Here is a 23,200-nt window from a genome sequence, read left to right as displayed (position 1 = left end):
TGAGCATAAAAGATGAAAATTGTATTTGACTTTCAAAGTTCTTTCATTTCAAAATTCAGGATGGGGACCTTAACGCTGAAAAATGAAATTTCAAGCTCTGGTATTGAGATGAAACTTACTCATTTGGTTAAATCAAATAATATTTTTCTGTGTATACACAAGAGGTTAAAAATTCTATGGAGCTGCATGCATCTAACAGTCTTCCTGCAAAATCCAGCCTTCAATTCCATAGCTTATGGGGAGGATTTCAAAGGTAGGAATAAGATGACATCAATTTAGAAATCACCTTCAGAAATTCTTGAAGTTCAACTATAAAATGTATATGCTGTAAGCTTGAAACACTGCTAAATTCTACAGTTCTCATTTTGTTTCTGTTATCTTTGATCTGTATCAGAATACAAAAACTCTCTGCAGAATATTTTTATATGAAAAGTAAAATGTTTTTATTGGTGCCTGCATTGCTGTTTCCACTGTTGCTAAAAAACGTTTGCTTTTCTCCGTAGATTATCTTTTATTTTTCCACATTAACCATTTTAATTATTCCAATTAGCAAGTCAGAGTCAAAGCCAATGAAAACAGTGGTATCTTGTTGAAAATTATAATTTGTACACTATATCAATTTTCAGTTGAAACTTATTGTCCTCTAAATTGTATGGCATGTACTTTGCCTCATTCAGAATGAGAGTAATTAAAGGTGGTCACAGCAGATTGGAATCAAAGTATGCTGTACTACTGGTGCTTGGATTAGCAACTCAGGCTGATATTCTCAGGTAAACGTGAGATAAACACCTCAGGTACACAAACACTTTTTTAAGATGGGACTGCAAGACGGGGCTACAAAGACTGGAGGAGAAGAGGGGAAAAGAGCTGGCCTAAAAGACATGTGAATAAAAGCATCATGCTGCCAGCATAATCCATATCTTCATTAAACTCACTTTGCCTGCATAATAAGATGTAATTCTGCAAATGAACATTCCTTGTGTAGGCAAGGCCTTAACTAACAGGCTGAATTCAAAATCTTGGTTTGAAAAGATGCTCAGAGGGGATGAACAGACAATTGTATATTCTTATCTTAAGAAGTTCCTGCTCTCCTGCTTGTCCACTGCAAACGCAAAGTACTATAAAGCAGTAGAGACCATCTCCATGAGGTGGGACTTCATACTGTTTAACTGGCCTACTGCTCCTGCATGCTGAGCTCCACGGGTTTGCTCAATAAGGCAAACAAGATTTCAGTGACTGTAGACAAAGCCCTTTATTTGGAAAAAACTTCATGCATATTGCAAGTAGTTAAATCATTCATATATGAAGTATCCATTTTAACCTTCTACTGTAAATGTCCTGTCAAAGACACTTCTGGTGTGAAGTCTTCAGCAAACCAGCAAAACAGTGTGTACATTGAAGATGGAATAATATGGACATTATTAATGTTTCTTCATTAAACATCTCTAAAACCATTTTGAAACACATGTTTTTCCATGCAGACGACTTATGTTATTACTATCACTTTTGTGCTTCCTTTCTCTTTTATTTTGGGCTGGTTTAGCTTGCACATTGTATCTTGCTTTGCTTTAGACATAATTTCTGTGAAAGGGATCTTCTGTGTTAAAATCCAGTGCCTGACAGCTTAGGATCCTTTGCCTGGGCCACGTGGTGTTATGGGAATACTAATAACACTAGCACCTTTTCACTGAGATATAGTTTTATAATTACCAGATTTGCAGAAGGGAGACAGGTGCGTGGTCTCATGATCATAGATGTTCATACTCCACAAGAAGTTAAACTGTGAGAGGAATGACACGGGTGATTTCCAGACTGTATCTATTCACAGAGGAGTCTGTTCCAAAACAAAATAACTATTGTAACACATGGATGTTTTGTTTCTGTTTTCCAAGAACATTTTTTTCAGGTGTAGTTGATAAGGGATGTATTGACGCATTTAAATGGAAGTCAGACTGCTCTGTCGGCCTGAATCCGAGAGACAGCACTAGGTGTACACTGTTTTTCTAATAGGAAGTCTCCTGTTTTCTATAAATAGACACGTTTCAGTTCTGATTGTTCTGTACCGAAATAATTGGCTAGCTATCTAATTACTCTAAATAGAAAACGCAAATAATGGCAGGCATTCAACCCCTGCTGAAAAATCGTTCCTAGCAGTTAACTGTTCTGCTTCCTGGGCACTGGCTCAGAAATATGCCAGGTCTGAGGCCCTTTTTCCTTTCCTTCTCTTCGGTACATTCATATCGATCACTCTGCTGTGTCCTAAAGGCAAATGATACACAGTGCAGCATATCCTTTGGAGTCAGGGATCAAGTTCATCCCTGGCCAGGATGTGTAACAATAAACAAGGGAAGGAAATGAACTGCTGCTGAGAAATGGAGTTCCCTCTAGCTCCCTTTCAATTTGCACACAGCTAGGCATTGTGCTTTATATGTAATTATAATGATTTATTCAAAGGTGTTTATTAGTCAAAGGCATAACATCTTGCTTATCTGATAATTACATAGCTGGTGAGGTCATCGAGTAGGTTGTTAACACTGTCCATCTTTTGCACCAAAATGAAGCATTTGCTTGTACGTTTGTTTAATGTTTCATTTGCTATCGATGCCATTTTTATTTACCTGCAGGTTTTTGTTTGCTTCTTTCACAAAGGAGCATGTAGTGAATCTGTCTTGCCTAAATTTCACATGCCTTAATTATGTTTATACCATAATACTGCTTCTGGTAATGTGAAATTGAAGGATTCTTTACAGTAATGGATGCAGAGTAACTGAAAATTCAACTCTTCAGCTTTGTCGCACTGCTTATAAACATTAAAAAGCTGGTAGTTACTTTCATAGTCTTGGATCCATTCTGCACAATCAGTTCATTACTGTATTTAATGTAAATGGAGTGTTGAATATCCTTAAGAGAAATCTTCACCCTGCTTGGCATATGCAATGGCGATAGGGATAGGAAAAAATTACATTTTGGAGAGGAAAATCAGCCAAAATAAATATCTCTGTGGGCTGTCAGTGGAACCAAATTTAGGGGGTAATCTAATAAAATTAGGAAGGTATCACAGATGGATAGCACAAAATGAAATATAATGCATTTAATCTTTCCAACCTTGGGAAAAAGAACCAACCAACCAGTCACTGAAATAGGTGTCCTGTAGAGAGCTTTGACCTAATGCTGTACCCTGCCTTGGATGCTGTACAGCTGCTCTGGCTGCCCTTTCTGTTTGGAAGTTCTTAATTTCTAATTGTCATCCTGTCACTGAAATCGTTTACACTTTAATGAACATATTCGTGGTGTCCTCAACAGATGCAGTGATTCTGTTAATCTTTTGAGAGATGCCATGATCTCTAACTAGTCCAATTATGAAGGCTGTATATGGAAGAAACCAAATAACCACTTCAGGGAGCTGACCGAGCTCGTTTGAAGCTACACTGACATTTCTGTACCACATCACATGCCATGTAATGGTGTTTTTATTGCTGTAATTTAGTTTTGTCTCTTCTTCAAGCAGCCATATCTGTCTCCGGTGTTGCTTGTTTCCTGATAGTAAAATCCCATGGTCTCACAGGTCAGCTTTGCCCCAGAAAGGAAGCATCAGAGCTAGCTCAGAAGCTAGCGACTTGCTCAGTGCAACTTAATTCCCGCTTGTACCCCAGTTCTAGATATTTGCAATCTAGTGTCTAATATTTAGAAAGCCGCTACACCAAAATTCAGGCCAGAAATTCCTCCTGTTTGCAATAGCCTGACCAGTATTACTTCCTGTAAAATTTACTACCAATAATGAAAGACCTCAGAAGATCACACTGCGTATCATGGACGTGTGTTGTAAGTGTTCATGTTGAGGAGTTCAGAAAAAAGAACAAATTAAAGCAGCACCACGTTATCGAATTTTTTCATTTCTGAATGCTGAACAGATCAGACACCACGGGACTGGACATCAGTAAGTAGGTATACAGGAGGTGCCAACTGTGAAATACTTGAATATACTTCCAAAGCTTGAACTGTGATAGTGAATATCTCTTTTCCCCTACTGGCACCTGTAGCAGTTCACATACTTAGTGCTCCAAGAGTTTGCTGTTCCTCAAGACTTGGCTCTAAGTATTTTTTTGTTCAAATGGGAATTAGATGGTATTTTCTTTCTCAATACACTTTTTTTTTTTCTTTCCTGATAGGTGGTGTAAGCCCTTGGGACCTTTTGATCTGCTTATCTTCCAGAAAAAATGATGGTACTGGCTGCATTCAAATAGATGACTTGCATCATCTACAGTTATTCCAAAAGGTATGAGGTTATTGTACTGTACTTTGTGGGAATGACAGGACAGGGCTAGCCCAAATTTTCAGCACTCACTCATAAAAAGAAAATAATCTGATGCTCATTTTATACTGCAGCAGCATGGTTCAACAGCAATTAAAAAGTTTTTTCAAGTTTCCTATCTACTGAGAACTACCTTTCAGATACCAACGTTTCATTCTTCTTTATATCACACCCAGTGATCAATTCTCTTTTGGACATAGTATGTTATTTTGGATGTAAGTATTTCAGTGTAAATACTTAACATTTTTGCAGCTGAGTGTCAGGTTTTCCTTTTCTCTTCTTTAGCTGAACTTTTGCACTCTTGGCTACCCTCAACTGGCACGTCAGGCAGCAAAAGTGTATACAGAAGTCAAAAGGAAATTTAAGCAATTTACCCCATTGCTCAAAAGAGAATTAGAAATGGGGAGAAACAACTAGCCAATGCATGCAATGTTTCAGAATAATAGCATCAGCAGAAGATAGCTGGACTAATTTAGGCTTCACATCTTATATCAGTATCGAGTTTCATCTAATGCTCATTTGTAAACATAATTTAGGCACCTCTCCAGACTGTGACAGTGCTCCTACAATTGATAACGTCTGAGCTGGGCCACTCTCCTCCTCCAGGGCCTTCATGGGAGTTCCTTGTTCTGGCACTGCAATCTACTTACTCAGAGTCCAAAGCATCAGTGGTGCCAATATTTCTTGGTATTTTCAGGACTGGTTTGTTGGGTTTTTTTCACTTGAGTATGTTGTGAGCACAGTGTAGGTTACTTAGATATGCAAATGTCTAAATAAGCTCCTGATCTGTTGGTGAAAATATGTAAGTGATTTAAACCGATGGCTTCGTTTGGAAAAATGTGATGGAACTATGGCTAAAGCTTGGCTTGTATTTCAAGTACAATGGCACAGATAAGAATGGCAAAACCCAAAAGTATAGACTCTGAACTGAGGAACAGGGAGAAATAGAGCTGCTTTTGGAAGGTATTTAGTTCAAGTATGAAATTCATGCAGATGCAAAAAAAACCACTGCACATCCACACAAGCCAGAGCTAGAAGCATGTACACTGGGGTTCCCTGGGATGGGATGCCTTATCTAAGTGTAACTAAAGGGAAATTTTTATAGCAGATCCAGTTTGCTAGAAATATATATGCTTTGAATTCAGGTCTTAGATCGTAAAACACCCCAGGCTTGTGCAAACTGCTTTTTGTGCATTCTAGCTGTATTATCATATCTGACCCTCTAATACTGTGCAATATAATGATCCTTACAGCACTCAGAAATGTCCAGAAGTTTCACACATGAATAACTGAGACATAAGGTGATCAAAGGAATTGTCCAAGTTCCCTCAGGAAGTCTGCAGCACAGCAGGGACTTAAACCAGATGGCCCATATCTCCGGATAACTTTAAATATTGTACTAACATTACTCGCTGTTGGCATGTCCATACCACGGTGCAACACAGTTCTTTGTTGCAGAGCCTGGATGTGGTTTAGCTAGGTTAGTTTACCAGTGTTCCCAAGCACAGGAATTCAAGAGGCATAGGCTAATTCTGTGCAGTGGGAGACAGTGATTGATAACTGGCAGAGAACAGAGAAGCTGCAGAAACTGAAAAGGAGGGAGGGAAGGGGTGAAAACTCAGCAGCTAGGAGGAGAGCTGTAAGTCTAAATTTTTGCTTTGTGATGGCCATAGAGGAAGAGCCTATACTTTAATTTCATTATCCCATGGTGTCTCTGATAAATTAAACACAAACCTATTGAAGGGTCCAGGGAAAAGAGCATTTTTCCGAATGAAATCATTAAAACTTCTCTTTTTATGCACAGGTAAACCTAATTCCAGAAATCCAGCATTTCCTTTGCAGAAAAGAGGGATTATGCCAGATAACAAAAGCCTTTTCAGGTAACCTAATTTCTTCAAATCTGCATATGTGATGATGGTCCTTTAGCAGTTGTCACAGGAATTCCCTGAAATGACACTGTCAGGCTTACAATTCCCTTTTATTTTTAGTCATGAATGCATAGGTGGAAAATAAAACAAGAATGATAATCCATTTCAGGCACCACTTATATACAAATTACAGTTATGCCGTACCTTTTCAGGTAAAGATATTGTATTGTTTAGCCATCGCATACTGCAGAAATAATTTGGCTGTAAGTGTCTTATTTTTGGACTGGTTTGTGTTAATATAGTGTATTGGTGTTTATACTTCAAAGCCCTAGGTTTGGTGTAATATGTTTGTTCAGCTTTACAAAAATGTTGTGGCATGGAGAAGGAGTAGGAGTCAGAGTTTGGTTCCCATCCAGACATAGTTTACTGATAAAAAGCCTTTGTGTATTAAGATCATCAACCAGAAAAGTTTAAAGGTTATGGGCCGGTTGCCAGAGAATTCTAATTTACTATGGGTGAAATTCAGCTTTGAATAGAAACTGGAAAAAACTGCTGTGCACCATATTAGGTGTATTTAAACTACAGAAGGACACATTCTGATTTCAGTTGCACCACTAAATACCCAACATCAATGCTATTTTGGATTTATGATAGATTCTACATAAACTTTGAGTATAAATCTTGTCCTTTTTGGGTTTGGATTACAATAACAACCAAACCTACATTTATTCCATTAGTATTTAGCCTTGTTTGCAGACAAATATACAAGATTGATCGGTCTGATCTCCTCTACCTCTCCCCTTCCCCACCTCCCTCCCCCTCCCTCTACTTCTCCCTCTCCTCCCCTTTCTTTTCACCTTTTATATACACTATATTTAGCACATAAGGAAAGGATTCATTACATCTCATTTAACCATTTAAAAGTCAGGTATCTTCTGCACCAGTATTCTAGTCTTCCCATTAAGCCAGTGGAGAGAGAGGGGAACCTTCAAACACAACTCATTTTATCCTAAACTATGTGTTTAAAATAGGTGTGTTGAATTACCCTCTGCAGGTACTTACTACCCCGTTGCCTGTCACCGCTGACTGTAAAGGGGGCCTAGACAAGTAGCTTAGATTAAATACCTGACACTTGGATGCTTGACTAAAATTGAGGTTAGTTGGTTCCTAACCTAAACATACCATATTTACCCTTTTAATGTTTTTTTTTACTCTTTCATCTAAAGGTTGATCGATATTTAAAACTTATGTGAAATGTTTCCCTTAAAGAACTTTATGCTGAGGGTCAGTTTAAATTGCATGTTTCCATTTTCCTGGTGCAGTAAATTGTCAAATCTGATCATAAGGAACATGCAGTATAAGGAACACCTATCCAGGTCTCATGAGAATTATTTATCGTGAAGTTATATTACACCAAGTGATATATTCTGTTTTGGCTGAGTTTTAAGTATGTCTTCAGTGATGCCTAGTGCCTTGCTTGCCTTGCATTGGAAAGTGAATTAGAAAGTATTCTGATATAGTACCAGTTTCAGACAAACCTGAGCAAGTTTCCAAAAGTTTCTAGGACCTCAGGAACTGGTAGTTCTTACTCATGTTGTAACAGACTGCCTTTAAAAAAACATTGGTTTGCCCTGCTACTTGGAGAAAGGCCAATTGCGGTAGTTTTATTATTTTGCTACCGCAAAACCACAAACACAAGAGGCACTCACCACACACACAGCTTTCCCCTTAAAATATGCACATTTTCACTGGTGTCCATAAACTGTGGTACAAGCCACTGTGCATGCGGTCTGTTAAGCTGTCCAGTGTTTTCCCCTCTTTAAGAAGGGCCATTTGTAAACATCTTATTCCATACTTATATTATTAGTGCTTTCCTGGCAAAGAGAAAAGTCACTCTGACTGATGCCAAAATCCCATTGACATCAAAGTAGTATGTGTGCTTGGCAGCAGGGGTCTGAGTCCTACCCACTGAGTAATGGAGGATTATTCTAGCAGTCTGCTGAAGGACTGTCAGAAAAAGGTGGACCCTTCACCTTTCAGTTGCCAGTAAAAAAGATTTTGAACCTAAATTAGCTGCAGTGTCTTAAAGAAAAAAAAAAATAAATCCATCTCTTAAATCTAGGTGTCTCTATATCAGCATGTGGCCTAGGGGCTGAGGTAGCTGTTTCAAAAAAAGGGTCTCATGTCATTTGAGACACCATGGAGAATCCAAGACACCCAGTAGGATGGGCAGATGCGGCACAGAACCTATATCTTTCTGGTCCAGCAGCTGAAGGCTCAGAGGGATATCCTATGGTGTCCTAGACACCAACAGATGTCTATGTATGGACACCTGAATTTAACACTTGGTGTCTAAGCTCTCAAAATTTACAGAAGTAGGGTTCAGAGTGAGCAAACCCAAAAGAGCATTTGCTTTCAGCATAATTTACGGTTAGCTGAATTGCTCCACGGTGACTGTATAGACCATGCTAATGTCCACTGACCGGAATGGGAACTTAGATGGTGGCAGCCAGTGGGGTTATCTTTGTATACACCAGACCTCAAAGTGTCTCAGTCCAGAAATGAATCCCATTCATTATCACTGGATCTGTGATATCTAATTTACTATTAGTGAAATTCACCCATAGAAGGTGAAATTAGAATCAGAGGGGTAAATAATTTGATTTCAGGTTAAGAGGACAAAAAGGCAAACTTAAAAAATTAAAGCACATTTCCACATAGAGACAAGATTTCAGATCTTCTCCTCCCCTTCCATTCATCTGACAAAGCCAGCTCTTTCCACTTCTTCCTTTTGCTTGCATTCTCTGACAGACCTTTCTTCCCTACAGAGAAGTTATTAGGATTTGTTTGATCCTCAATTTTAAAATTATTCGGGGAAAGAATGGTTTTCGTCAGTATTTCCTCCACAGAAGTCTGTTTCCTTTCAAATCAATCACGTACTTTCACTCTTGTGTATTTGAGTCAACAGGGCTTCTCTGCAATTCCTGTTGAAGAGGATTAGTTGGTTTGTTATTACTGTGTTTGTCATTTAGTCAGCCCCCCAAGGAGCCAAGCAATTTCCTGTAAAAGTGAAAACACAAAGTTGCTGTTCTAAGAATTATGTGATCTAATTAAAGACACACTAAGTCATAGACAAATATGAGGCAGCAAGGCTGAGAGGAGGGCATTACTGGATTTACTGTGGGTATGATAGTGTTGGTATTGATAAGCTGTGGCTACGAGGGTAAAGGTTATTTTTTAAAAAAAATGTTACTCTGTTGTGCAACTCTTAAGCTGCCACGTTTTGTACTTAAGAGAGCATGCCCCTTCTCATCTCCCAGTTGTATCAATATGGGAAAGAAAATGAGTTGTAGAAAATAGCAGGTCAGTGCTTGTTTCTTTGCTTTGTCTCTTTAATGGAAAAATCTTTTTGTCACTCTGAAAATTCAGACTCACTCTATCTGTATGGGGAAAAATTAAGGAACACACCAGTGATGACCCCTTTTTAGGAGACAGGAGAGAAGCTGGAAAGAGAAAAAAAAAGTTAGGAAAGACAGACTGGAGGAAGAATTTAGAGGAGCAGAAAATATGATGTGTGTGGATAAATTGGATTGAGTAAGAGAAGGAAAGAGATGAAAGCAGTTGCTGGAGGATAGGCACATGTGGCAGTGGGTTTGTGATGAGGTGTAAAAATGGTAATGGATCTTAAAATTCAACATGGAATACACAGATAAGTGCTTGCTGCTCAGTCTGAGAAGATTGGTTTCACTCCTGCTTTTGCAGGGCATTTGGCCCAGTTTTTTAATCAGGTGCCTGATGTCTGCTCACTATATGGGACGTGGGCCATGAGGAGATTCTGTCATGGCTATTGCATGGCCAAGGAAGGCTCCTGGCATTTATTGCTCAGGTCAGCAAACACTGCAGCTGTTGCAGTGATCTGTGAATGAAATCTTCCTGTGAGCAATCCAAATCTAGAAGCTCTCTAGGGTTGGAGAATGACTGGCAAAGAGATTTCAGGTGCTTATACACCACAGATGTGGTTACAACTGGACTTGGCTGCCTCCTGGAATTACTCTCAGCTGAGAGATGGAAAGGACTAAGATCCACAGTGTCAGCAGAACCGCCCAGCCTCAGTTTAGGGCACAGGAAAGGCATCCTGATGTATGCACAACAAATACACTCCTTGACAGATTTTGCCTGGGAAAGTAGTAGGAATGCTTACAGTGCTGCCACCCTGATTTTCCCATTCCCTGAGCAATCCAGGCTAGTCCGTCTTTCCACACGAGCATTTGTCTTGCTTCATCACTTCCAGGGCCCAGCCTGTGCCATGCGTAGCTGCTTCCTCTACCCATCCACATCACCGGTTCTTTTTAAAGTAATACTTCTGCTGTACGCCTCCCTTCTGCATTTCTTTTTATTAGTGTCACTAGTGCAGACACTGTATGAGTGTCTACCAGCCTCGTGTGCTCACTTGGTCGCCCGCAGGGTTGGCCAATGGTGTTAATCACACAGAAAGTCTTGGAATAGGCACGACCCTAATGAAATTGAGTGGGAGGGAGAGCCGAGATAATCCCGATGTGTGACTGTGCTCTCACTATGTGAAATGTTTACTATCTGGTGCTAACCCTGCTCCATCTCTCCTATCCCCCTGCCTAGCAAATCTGACCTGCCTGTCCCCAGAGTCTCTGGCTTACTCTGGGGTCAGTGGGATGGGTGAGGAAGTTAGGGGAAGAGGAAAAGTCTCATCGGGCCACTTACGTAAGACAGAAATTCTAGATTAAATTTATTTTCTGTTGTAATAATTCAACATCTCTGTGACAGAAACACGCTTCTTTATAGGGTGATGCATTTCTTTTGCAAACTGGCCTTTATAAATGTCTGCACACCAGTTGTGATCAGTTTTGTGCCTGTTACCTTTCTGCCACTGGAGTTTCTAAGAGCCTCAAGAATGGCCAGTAAAATCAGCATCTGATTCTTTTGAGTTAATTTGATTACAAACCACATGGGGCGGGATTTTCTTTGTTTTACAGCAGGGTCAGATCTCATCTAGGACAAAAATGTACTTCTGTAATAACAACCAATATGAGGAGACTGAAAAGAAGTAAAGCAGCTAAATTATTTTAATTACTTGGCCAACACTATTCTATATTCTACCCTGTTACTAGTACAGAATAGTAGCTGTGGCTCTGATCATGTAACACTCAGCCAACATTTTCACTGGGTTGCTTTTTCCAAAGCTTTATAGCTTATCTGTAAATTTAAGTTCTAGTATGAAGGCTGCACACAGAAGAAGCAGCCCTTCTGGAAAATATGGAACACCCCTCCCTTCCTCCCCATCTTTTAACTGTGAGGATGCTTTAGGAATGAAGAAGCAAACACTGCATTTAATAAATACTGTTTTTCATGCACCTGCCAAAACAAACAAGCAAAAAACATCGTAAATGATTAATCTAAACCGAACATGTATTTGCTGATGTTTTTAAAGGGGAAAATAAACAACACATACATTTCAAAATGATGCGCTCTTGTCATTTTGTCTTTATAAGTCTGAAACTTCACAGGTGGTTTTTAGCATGAATTTCAGTGCATTCCAACCCACTTTTAAATTCCTTTCCCTCTAGATCTGCTTTACTATAATCTTTTTTTTTTTTTTTAATACTAAACATATTTTAGATAGCTTAAATGTCTAGAAATGACTAATAGTTTGAAATTTCTCCATTCTAAATATTCAGGGTGGCTTACTTTGAGATTAACTGTATTACAGAGGGAGGGATCACTGCATTTTTTGAATACGAAAACCTTTTAAGGACAGCTTAAAGCTAGATCAATGGTCAGTAGTGGGTGGGATATTGAACCTGCAGCAATGTGCACATCACAAATGAAGCTTATAACAAATGTCAAAACCATCACAGGAGTGTTAAGTATCAAGGAAGAAACCATATTCCTGTGATTTAATGGAAATTTTGCCAGGACTTCACTGGGGGACAGAATTGCCCTTAGTCTTCCTAGCTTCCTTTAAATACTCAGCATCTGCTTTGAGTTTCATAGCCACCCTTTTCTAAAAGCATCAGTTATAAAACTAAGTGTTAAAAGGTCTTTCTCTTTCTTTAGCAACCTCAAGGCCTAATTCGTAAGCCATAGGAGAGTACTAATCTTTGTTTCAGAGTCTTTTCATTTGATAGGTCAAATGGATAACAGGAGGCAAGTAAAAGGAATAGGTCTGCTTTGTGTGACAAGTCTGTAATGACCTCAAGGCATGTAGTGGCGGTAGTTGGTAGTTCAACCGAAATCATCCATCCTCCAAAATCAGCACTGAAAAATGAAAAAATGCAATTTTAGTGCTCATTACTTTCATGGTTATGCAGCTTAGAGCAGGTTGCTATACATGACTGAGCAAAAGATACTGGATAATAGGCTTTATTTTGACCAAAATTCACTAATCTTGGAGGTGCTCAGAAGTCTACCTAAGACTCTGTGAAAGCTTTTTAAGCATCTCCTGATGTGAAGCAATCTTTGCAGCTGTTTAGCACACCTTTCCAACCTACAAAGGCTGGAAAATTGCCCAGCTCTAAATACCAGAAGAGGACCAGGTTGTAGCAATGCAGTTTGCCGGTCCGTTTCAGAAACAAGTTCTTTGTGCTCCAGCATCCCACACCAGTCAGACAGATGGATGACCCCAACACAGGATACTATACGGAGTTCTTCTAACTCACTGAGATGCCCTGTCAGAGAGCAAGCCTGTAAGGCAGGCAGAGAAGACCTATTATCACTCCTTCCTGAATATTGTGCTGCAGAAACTGGTGAGAAATGATACGAGGTGACTGTCATTCTCCTTTTGTCCTGCGCGAGAGAATTCAGGCTCCTGCTAGAGACAGACTACCACTATGAAAATCTAGGAAGAAATTCAGAAGGGTTCTATGAAGATGGAAAGTCACCTGTATACTTTCAGGATTAATGTACTTTCATGTACTAAAGTGATGTTTTTCCTGCTAAAAAGAAAAGCAACTGGGTGAAGACTCTGCAAGTACAAATGTGCCAAGCTTACAATGTCCTTTATGAAAGAAATGAACAATGTGCTGGGCTCAGGACAAAGCACAGCACCTGAGTTGTGTTTCATCCCATCTGTAGCCTTGTGCTTCATTAAACAACCAGGAGCTCCCAAGGTCACTCAATTGCTCTTGAAAGGTTTCTAACAGATCTGACAGTTGATGGGCACTTTAGAAACAAAAACTTTATTTCACAGACAATAGTCTTAATTGTTCCTTGCTCCATGTTTGAAGTGTGTAAAATACAGTCTTTTTGATCTATTGAGCCTATTTGAGTTAAAAAACTTAAGAAACAAATCCATATCATAACCCTCCTTGTAACAACAAAGGATAATATAAAAGGGAGGCTAAAGGGGACACATTCTCATTCATCATCTGTATCCTTTTCTTTCAATTGAGTGTTCCTTAGTTCAGCCAGTAGGGTCTTCTGCTGAATTCATTACCTCTGCAGGTCACCAGATGTTCATGTTAGCCTAAGCGTTCCATTTACCACCAGTCCACGTGGCCGCAGCCGAGTCAACACTGACCTGGCTCTGCTCCAGGAAGTCTTAATTTGTCCAAATGTGCTTCTAGCTATCGGTAAATCTTTTGCTCAGCCACACGTTGTAACTCTTAAATCAGCTATTCTTTATTGCATATGGGTTGAATCTCATGTTACACTTCAGAACTCTGAGCCAAAGACAAGTAAATAACTTGGGAGCCAGAGATGGGGGGAGTCATAACTGTGTAAAATACTTGAAAGGCCTCGTTAGATGTCAGTGTAGCTGCTGCATTAGGTATCAGTTATCGCTGTCAACTGATCTGTTTGACTCTGTTGTACTTTGAGAGATTGCAGTTGAGAGAACAATATCTACCACCAGTTCATGTGACAAAGAGGTGCTTAATTGTTTTGATCTGGAGGTGTTGACTTGCTTTGGTGGATCTTATAACTCCCTTTCACATGTGCCCCCCAGCTGTTCCTGTGTCTCAGATCTGTGTTTTACCCATTGCTGTGGTTAGAGGGCTAATGTGTGAATTCAGCTGAGAACTTGTACTGGCTTCCTTACCCATCAAAATGGCATCGTGAAGAACACCGTAGGCAGAGGTAAAGCAGTGCTGTTGGCCAGTGTTTTCAATGGTACCATTTCAGAGATGTCCGCATAAGAAACATTATTCAAGCCAGAATTTAGAGGAAATGAAGCTTTTTTTTTTAAGTGAATGCGGGTATCTGGCCTTAAGTCCTTTGCTGTACACTGGATCATCACAAATGGTGGCACCAAAAGGTACTTAAAGCCAAGCCTGCAGCTGCTCCTCAGTAAAACCAGCAGTTTGTGTAGCCTTTCACTTAATGCACAGCCACTTTAAAAAGGAAAATGTTCTTTTCTAGTTTTCGTCTTTTTTTTTTTTTCATTCAATCTCATGAAGCCTGATACAGAAATTACTGATATTAAGATCTGGATTTTTGAAAGAGGGGATGTAATCTGGACATGAAACTAGGATGCTGGGACTCTTTCTAATTTGGTTTTCCAAGCTGCCTGACATATCAACAGCTGAGCCTGCCTCACCTCTTCTATTATAAAATGTTGATGTTATTTACGTACTTCAAAAGGACTACTTAATTAACAACAGCTTGTAGAGTGATTTCAAGATGGAAAAACATGGCAATTACTGCAAACAGCAAAGGCACTGCAGGCTAATTTTCATTGATGATAATGTTGATTAACAAATTTACAGCTCTAATGAACAGTGTTACTGCTTTTGAGTACAAGACCAGGTGAAGAGTTGCCATGAGAACTGATGCAGCTGAGTGTGCTGCAGTTCAGCAATACTGATGTCTCTTTATTATTATGATAATTGAGTTCATTGATTACTAGGAGTAGATCTACCAAAAGTGAGGGTCTGTCACTCCCTCGTTAGCTCTGCCTGATGATGTACATGCTGTGTGTCATCTCAAAGGAGCAAGCACCTTGTGATAGTCTCACTCCTTTCTCCTTCTTCCAGCCACCTTGAGACAGGCTCCCTCCTAGGTGGGTGCTAACGCAAAGCCAACAGAGGTGTGTAAGGCATCATACAAACAGGATGCTCTATAGCATGAAGAATAATTTATGAGTATTTTCTCTTCTTTTAGTTCTCAATTCTAACCATCAACACCCTGAATTTGTTTAACCTTCTCTTCTTTAAGAGATCGTAGGCTTCCATTTTTTTTTAAGTTGAGGCATTTTGCAATGACTTAGGGCAATACTAAGGATCTTCTATCCAGTAGTTTGAGAATTTCAGGACACTTCTGTTTTTCATCAGTCCCTACCCAGTTATCATTATTTTTTTTATATCCAGCTCCAGTAAATGGTCCACTGGGTAGTGACAAATGAATTAATGTCAATGTAATCTTTTCTATTTCCCTAAAACAGCTAAAAGTCTCATTTAAGAGGGGTAAATATAGGTACAAACTCCATTTCATTCTTTTCAAACTCTGTCTTGTGAGTTAATACTGTACTGGTTACTTGTTCCCTTAGCAACACAATTAAAACCATATTCTAGAAAGGAAAAGGCGCTCTACTTTCTCTTGAATAATGAGCTGAACAGCCCTTCTCTGCTGCCCTGTTCTTATTTTCAGTGAAATATTTGACTTCTTTTAAATAAGGAAATTATGTTCTGTGCATTTCCATTTTCTCAACATTGTGGTCATTTTAACTAAAGCAATTGCTGAAAAATGTGCACTTTTGACATAATTGGGCTTTCCGATGATCAGCTGAGAGGAGAAGAGCTGTCATTCTTGTACTTTCCATCAATGTTACCACATAGATATGGCCTGGTGTAAAAGGTGTACGTGTTATAGGAAGCACAGTTCTGCCTCCTTTCAGCTGTGTGCTGTAGTCACCAAGACAGGACAACCTGTCTCTCCCTCTCTTGTCTGCCCCCGTAGGCAGCATTGACAAGTGTGTAGCTTGGGTTGCTCTCATGGGATTCATTGGGTTCTACGTGACTTTGATGCCTTTCATGGTCAACAGATCAGTATCTTGCTGTTTGACGAAGTAGGCCATGAGATTTGAACTCCAGTCTGATGTTGCTGGGCTGTTCCTGATGGATGTGCTACAGTACCAAGGTACAGGGGAACGGGGCTTGGCTCCATAACTCCACAGATAGTCGCAACAGGAGAGAGCTGTGTCTTGCCTTTTTACCAGTGTGAGGGTAAATCAGAAAAAGATCTTTGAAGTCATCTGTGCACTGTGGAGGGCCTTTATATATTTTAATTCTGGTTTTGCCTGAACACCAAACCTGTATGATCAAACTTTACGCTCTGGAAATTATTTGCAGCTGCAAGTAAGTAGTTTAGTTTTCTTGCATAGTCAGTGAAAAAACAGACACTTTCAGAAAGCTGTTCAGAACCAGTAGTTCTTTTAATGCTCCAAGTGCTCCCTCTCTCTCTGTTGCCTAAAGACAAAGCCTAAGAATACTATTTTGCTAATATAGGCACTTCAGTTGGGTAACTAAAACAATGCATAGGAGTAGTTGCAGTGGGACCATTGCAAATTGCTATGGTGGAATGCCACTCTCTCTTTACAGGGTGGAAATTGCCATAGTGAAATGCCATTGTGTCTTTACAGGGCAGATATGGAAGAAAAAGCACTTGATTTATGCTGCCTGTACATATTCAGAAGCAAGTCTGCTAAGTAAATGACTTAATGGGATTTTACTGGCTTATTCCTGTTGTCACTGCACAGCCAAGTAAGCAGAGAGTAGTCGGTTTTGTCTCTGTAGCATCAGCAAATAGGTAGTCACTTACAAAGTCCAAATCAGTTATAATGCCTAACACAACACAAAGATGCCAATGAGGGCATAACGTGAACATGAGGTGCTATATTAATAAGGGTCTGGTTTTGATTAGTAACCCTTTAATCCTGCTAAAGGGTGCATGTAAGGCAAAGGACCAGATTAATTTTAGATCCCAGTTGAGCTTGGAAGGCTGAACTGAGCTGATCTGATGAACAGCCGATAAACATAGATAATCACAATGTCATTTTAACAGGATCTGTATGAAAATGATAGTTCTTTTCCTTGAATGGCTGCTTACAGCTCATCACCAGAAATACAACTTCAGTTTTATTTTTCATTTCATGCACCAAAGTGGAGAGTGCATGCGTTAAAAGGGAAGCTATACAAATAAATTCACATTAGCAGATGCAGTATGTCATTAAAAAGGTAAGTAATAAGGGTTGGGAATAATGTGAACAGCTTGGCTTTTCCCTGACTATTACTTAAGAACTTGAAATGTGAGGTGTGTTAGAGTTAATGGAAACCACCCTATGTGAAATGATGACATAACATAAGGGCTCTGTGCCTTTTTATCAGCACAGTAAAAGCAGAAAATACATGCCACCCATTGACTGATCTCACATCACAATATTTTGATTACTATTAATAGTCACATGCCTCAGTAATCTTGAAGACTCTGGTACATCAGTTCTGCTCTTACTGTGTTCGGTGGCAGAACTAAGCCTCTCATAGATTTCAATAACTACAAAATGTAGCCTTAAATGGTGAACATAGAAACAAAGCTATGTGGTTATTTACTGAGCTGTCTGTGTGATTACAGTGGCGAAGTCCCTTGGTCCTTAGTCAAATAAATGTTTTACACCCATTAATTGTAATCAGGGCTACATGAGAAACAAAGTTTTGGTGTTCTATATTTAGAAATAAAGGATTTCTGTTAAGAAGAAGGGGGAAGAGGTTGCTTTGTGTATGTGGCACTCATGCACTCACCTGTAAAGTGGGAGTTGCAGCTAAGCCTCTGAGCTTGCAGCTGGAAGGGGGTGCTTGGTGAGTGTAAAGCTCTCTGCTAGTGGATCCAAAAAGGGTTATAGTCTCAGCATTTGCTAATTTACATTTTCAGCTCCTCTCTACCTCTTCTGTTTTACACATTTTATCCTTAACAGCAGGAGTTGATCGCTGCTTTCAATGCTCTGCTGACTTCCCTTCTCATATCTTTGGTACTTTTTCAGACCTGCAGCTTCCAGTCGTGACCCCAGAGTGCTCCGGCCAGCCCGGGCTGTCAAGGGCCAGAGCCGCAAGGAACATGTCCCAGGCAGGCGAAAGCACTGACAAGACACGCGCTGCCCATCTGCGGTACTGGGGGCAGCTGAGCACGAGCACACAGCTGTAAGCTAATGATATCCCACCCTCAGAAACTTCCTGGTGCTTCCTTGTGCTTTTAGTTGGGAGTCAGGGATGCAGAATGTACCAAGAGAAGAGATGGCAGCAGGTGGAGCATTTGGATGTATTGCATCTCTTATACTTGCATAGCGTTTTTTTCTGTGCTAGCCAAACTTGAACGTTTTGTGTGTGAACAGCTAAGTCTTGATGTTGAGGGCATTGAAAGACCTAGACAGATAAATACAGACCCAGAAACAGCCCTAAGTGTTTAGGTCTCACAGCGGCTGAGCTATTTCCTGCTCTCATCCCTGCCTTGTCCCTACCACAGACACACATATGTAGTCCTTTGCACCGAGACCCTTCCTTAAGTGAAAAAACAAGAAGTACTTGAGAACTGGCTGTCCAAGTGCTGTTTCCTATATTACAGTATCTCACAAACTTTATGCTCTGAGGACCTACCATTCTGCAGAGGGGAGAAAAAGGTCTCTTTAAGATAGATATTATTAGACTCCCTTAACAGATAGCAAAATTGAGGTCTGGAAAAGCCACGTATTGCCAAAGATTACACAGAAATGAGAGGAGAACTCTGTGTCTTTTACTGGTAATCAGTCTTGGAGACCCATAATTTGTATAATCATCTTCTCATTGCATTTGCTATGAGGTAGATTGATACTCAGAAATTTTAACTGACAGAGTAATAACTGCATTTCTGAATATGGCCAAGTATAGCTCAGACTTCCCCAAGTAATGAGCTTTTAAATAACAGATTTTTTCCCTGGGGTTTGTTTTTTTCTGTCCTGTTTCTGTGGGTGATTCTTTTTGTGTGGACTATGGGAGCTGTAGGGCAGTATCTAGAGAACCATGTCACTTCCTAGACAAAGTTAGCTTGCATAATTCTTTTATGTTCAGCTGATTTATTATGGGTTATTTCTAGGTGTCATGGTCTTTCATAATGTTTGGAATAATAGTTTATGGCTTTCATTGGGGAAAGCATGCAGTACCACATGTTTGTGTCCCTTTATTACATCGAAGAAAGTGCTAACAATAGTGCAGTCTTTCCATAGGGTTGTTTGGGGTTTTTTTCTGAATTCACTACAAATCAGTGTTAAATCTGGGTACCTTGACTATGCAGTTCTGTTATTTAAGCTGCTTGGATGTCTTTAATTTACCTTCATGCTGAATGTCCCCGGTTTGCAACAATTACAACGTGCCCACAATGAATTTACCGATATGTACTCTCAAATGTAACTCCCTCCTAACATACTTACTTTGTATGTATGGAAATTAAGATTTAAAAATACTGAGAGCGATAAAAATACTTGATGGAAAGCTTTGTTCCAGCCTGCTTGGTTTCATCCACTGTGTTGCTTAACTCAGGGGAAAAAATGGCTAATTTCCTATTTCCACTAATTTCACTGCTTCACTATTTTCTTATAACTCGTTTTCCTCACTTGCAAAAGCACTTCATTAATGCTATGTATTTTGATTACTTTCCAGGAATAAAGTATCAGCTTCACCAGACCACAAGGATATCCTTAAAGCTCAAGACCTTTCTGTCATCATCAAAGCATATGTGCTTGTGACATCCTTAACGCCTCTGCGGGCATTCATTCATTCAACCGCCACTGTCTGGCACCCACCCAAGAAGAAGCACTTTTCCGTAAAGGTAAAAAGTTTCATTTCCTAATTTATCCATGTTTCAGGCAAAGTACAGAGACAGAAAACCGGATAACATCATTCCTCTCTTTTACCCCTTCTTTATTTGCAGTCCAGAGCTGACAGTGAATATTCTCCTAATGTACAGCTTTCATTTCTCAGAATGAGTGGGGTTGGCTTCATGAAGCAGGGAAGGGTTGCCCTGTGCAGTGGGGGTTACAAAGGGCCCTGGGATTTGCTTGCCTCAGAGCCCTTTTTTCCTGGTGACATTTGACAGGAGTTGCCAGGTTGGGGTTTTCTCTAAAGCACAGCAGTGGGGGTGCTGTCATGAAGTAACGTTTTTTTCCCCGGCTATTGACAGCGTTGTAAAAAAGGAAAGTAAATATTTAAAATGGTTTGTTTAGATTTCTTTTTTCGGTGCAGTAAAACAGAATGGAAGAGGGTCAGGGCACTTCTAAATAAAGGGAAGGAAGTATACTATGGAGAAGGTGGGCCTCCCGTGGTCTCGGTTTTACGAAGAAGGATGCTTCACATGTGCCTTAACAGGATAAACTCTGGACATCTCCAAGTGCCTGGGGAGACCCCTCTCTCTCAACATCTAGTTTACTCAGCAGTTCTCTGGATTTCCAAACATGCCTTCCCATTCCTTTGTTCTTTCAGCAAGGAACTGCACTTGCAACATGGCGGCTCTGCATAAAGGAACTACAGTTCTGCACTGCTCCTTTCCTTTTTCCTTTGGAAGGAATAAGGTCACAAAGTAGCTGTGATTTTTTGAGGTTACATAGATCAGCTTCGGCAGCAGCCATCTGAGGATGGGTGCACTTTGCCCATGTAGCCCTCTTGGAGTAGGAGCAGGTCTTGGCTTTGGAGCAGTCTGAGTGTTGTGGTGTCACTGTCAGGACTCTTGAGGATGCCGGCCATTTGGTATTCTCTACAATTTTAGCGCTCTCAGTTAAGTGCCTGGTCTAAGCTCATTGTCTATTTCTAGTTATTGGAGAAACAGACATGTCTAGAGAACAAATCATCCCACCCAATTTAGACTCTAATTTTGGAATGAGAAGAGTTTACTGGTAAAAGTATCTGCTTCCTTCCATGGGCTACGATATTCTTAGAGAACATGCCAAATTCTAGATTGCCAAAATGAGGTAAGATGAACCTACTTCTCTTTCTTTTCCCCCTTGGAAGCTATGGAAGCCCATGGAGATACATCATTTTGCCATCTATTTTCCTCTATTTACATTTAGGAAGACTAATGGTCACTCACTTTCAAACCTTGGGGTTCAGTTTTGGTTTATGTTTATTGAAATAGCACAATGTCCAGCAGCATCACTATTGCATCTGAAGTAGGGACTACTTTAAAGACTAGTAGTCATTAGTAATTGTGATATGGCTCTGTAAAATAATTCCCACTGAGGGAGGTCTGCTGAATGGGGTGCCAGCCACCATTTACAGAGTACTTTGGCAGCTGAAGAAGCAATAAAAATGATAGATAGAAGCAGCAACACATCTACAGTAGTTTCAATCTGGTTACTGCTGCTGTGGTGTTATATCTTCCACAGCTTTAGGCAGACTTGTCAAAATGGCAGGGAATAAACAAAAAATAGGCACCACAGAAAACACATTTGTGGTGATGTATAGCTTGAAATGCAAATTAACAAAATGATGGAAGGTGGGGTGTATAAGATTGTCTCTCAGCATAAACAGATTGCCCTATAAAGAACATGGGAGGAGTCAAGGGGTCTCCAGGAGAACTGAGACACTGGGAATTCATGGAGTGGCCGGAGAGCATTAGTGGGAGAATCATAAGGAGGCTTCTGGGCTTGGTGCAGAGGCATCAGACAGGATATCATCAGTCAGAAAACAATACTTGGGAGAAGGTTTGAATTCAATTGTTGATATCCTTTTGCATGAGATTATATCAAGTTTCTTATAAATGTCATGAGAAACATCGTGAAGCTGTCGCTTGTTTGCAGTGGGACGTACAGTGTCAGCAGAGTGGTTTCTTCTCCCAAAGTAGCCGGTGGAGCTACCCATATTTGTACCAGCCAAGAAACCTGTTCCAGAAAGCTCCTAAGCTTTCAGTTTCTGCCATCTCTGTTGTAAAGGATAGAAATTTGTTTGTTATACTGTGAAGCTCCAACCTGTCAGTAGTCAATAATGACAGAAAGGATCTCTAAGACCTGTTCTGATTGACAGAATACCCATTGGTGTCACTGGGGACTGAACATGCCTACAGAGGAGACTTTGGTCTGGAAAAATTTGCTGGTGTTTGATGTGTTTTTCCCCAAGAGCAGCTGACTGAATTATTATTTTTTTTTAAAAATGAACAGATGAGAATAATTTAATCTGATGCATTGCCATCATAGATGTGCTTCTTTCAGTAATGTTGCACAATAATTTAGAGACCTCCTCAGTGTATATAAGCCTCTGTTCAGCAAATATTCTCATCCCAGTATGATTAAACTATTATTGATGAGAAAAGGATCCACAATTGTGGTTAACTTGGTTACAACATTACTATCACAAAAACAGTATGTTAAGTTTAAAATTTTATCCCCTATGCAGAACAACTCTTTACGGTTGCTAGAAGTAACCAGAATGTGATATATGTAAGGGAGACATTTTTAAGACGACTGGAGATGGGGTACCAGATGATATCAAATGATTAAAAGAAACCGTGTAAAGAAAAAACAGAAGTTTCATGAATTAAATAATACTGCATTCCCCCCTGCTTCTTTGTTAGTAAACTATTATAAATGATTTTTACAACTCAGATTTACATACCCTAATCATAGTGGCAAGGCTTCAGAATGACTCCTTGAATAAGCATTGGCCAAATGGCAGTTCAGGAAGAGTTCAAGTGTGTTTTGCTCAGCAGCTGCCAGGTTTTCTCTGGATTATACATATTTTAGTATCTCAGTTCAGAAAGCAAAAAAAGCTAAATCCTGCACTGGCATGAGGATTTTGTGTGTAGTCAGGGAGTGGCAAAAGTGTGACGACATCTGGGCCCGGGTTGGGAAGATGCAGGAAATGCAGGGGAGAGAATGGCTTTATGCCACACAAATGTTTTGATACGAGACTTGCGTAATAGCCTTATTTCCTTGAGGAAATTTGGAAACCGCTTATTTAGACCATCTGTGCTTTGAAAAATTAATAATAAAATAGAAGCTTTCTATTTTGCATATGGTACCAATTAAGGAATGGGACTC

The 23,200-nt window shown here is 39.9% G+C and overlaps 1 protein-coding gene across 1 annotated transcript in view; it reads left to right on the top strand.

Moving 5' to 3' along the window:
* Positions 1-23,200, top strand: part of CPED1 (cadherin-like and PC-esterase domain containing 1) — a 147,778-nt gene that overhangs the window by 30,446 nt on the left and 94,132 nt on the right. Inside the window, 4 exon segments of the mRNA XM_009883673.1 lie at positions 4,170-4,276; positions 6,117-6,192; positions 18,185-18,341; positions 19,833-20,001. Of these exon segments, the coding sequence (XP_009881975.1) occupies positions 4,170-4,276; positions 6,117-6,192; positions 18,185-18,341; positions 19,833-20,001 (509 nt within the window).

The sequence above is a fragment of the Charadrius vociferus genome, unplaced genomic scaffold (genome assembly GCF_000708025.1).
Source record: "Charadrius vociferus isolate BGI_N301 unplaced genomic scaffold, ASM70802v2 scaffold43, whole genome shotgun sequence".
Classification (NCBI taxonomy): Eukaryota; Metazoa; Chordata; class Aves; order Charadriiformes; family Charadriidae; genus Charadrius; species Charadrius vociferus.
The sequence above is the reverse complement of the archived record's forward strand: the minus strand, read 5'-3'. Positions and strand labels throughout refer to the sequence as shown.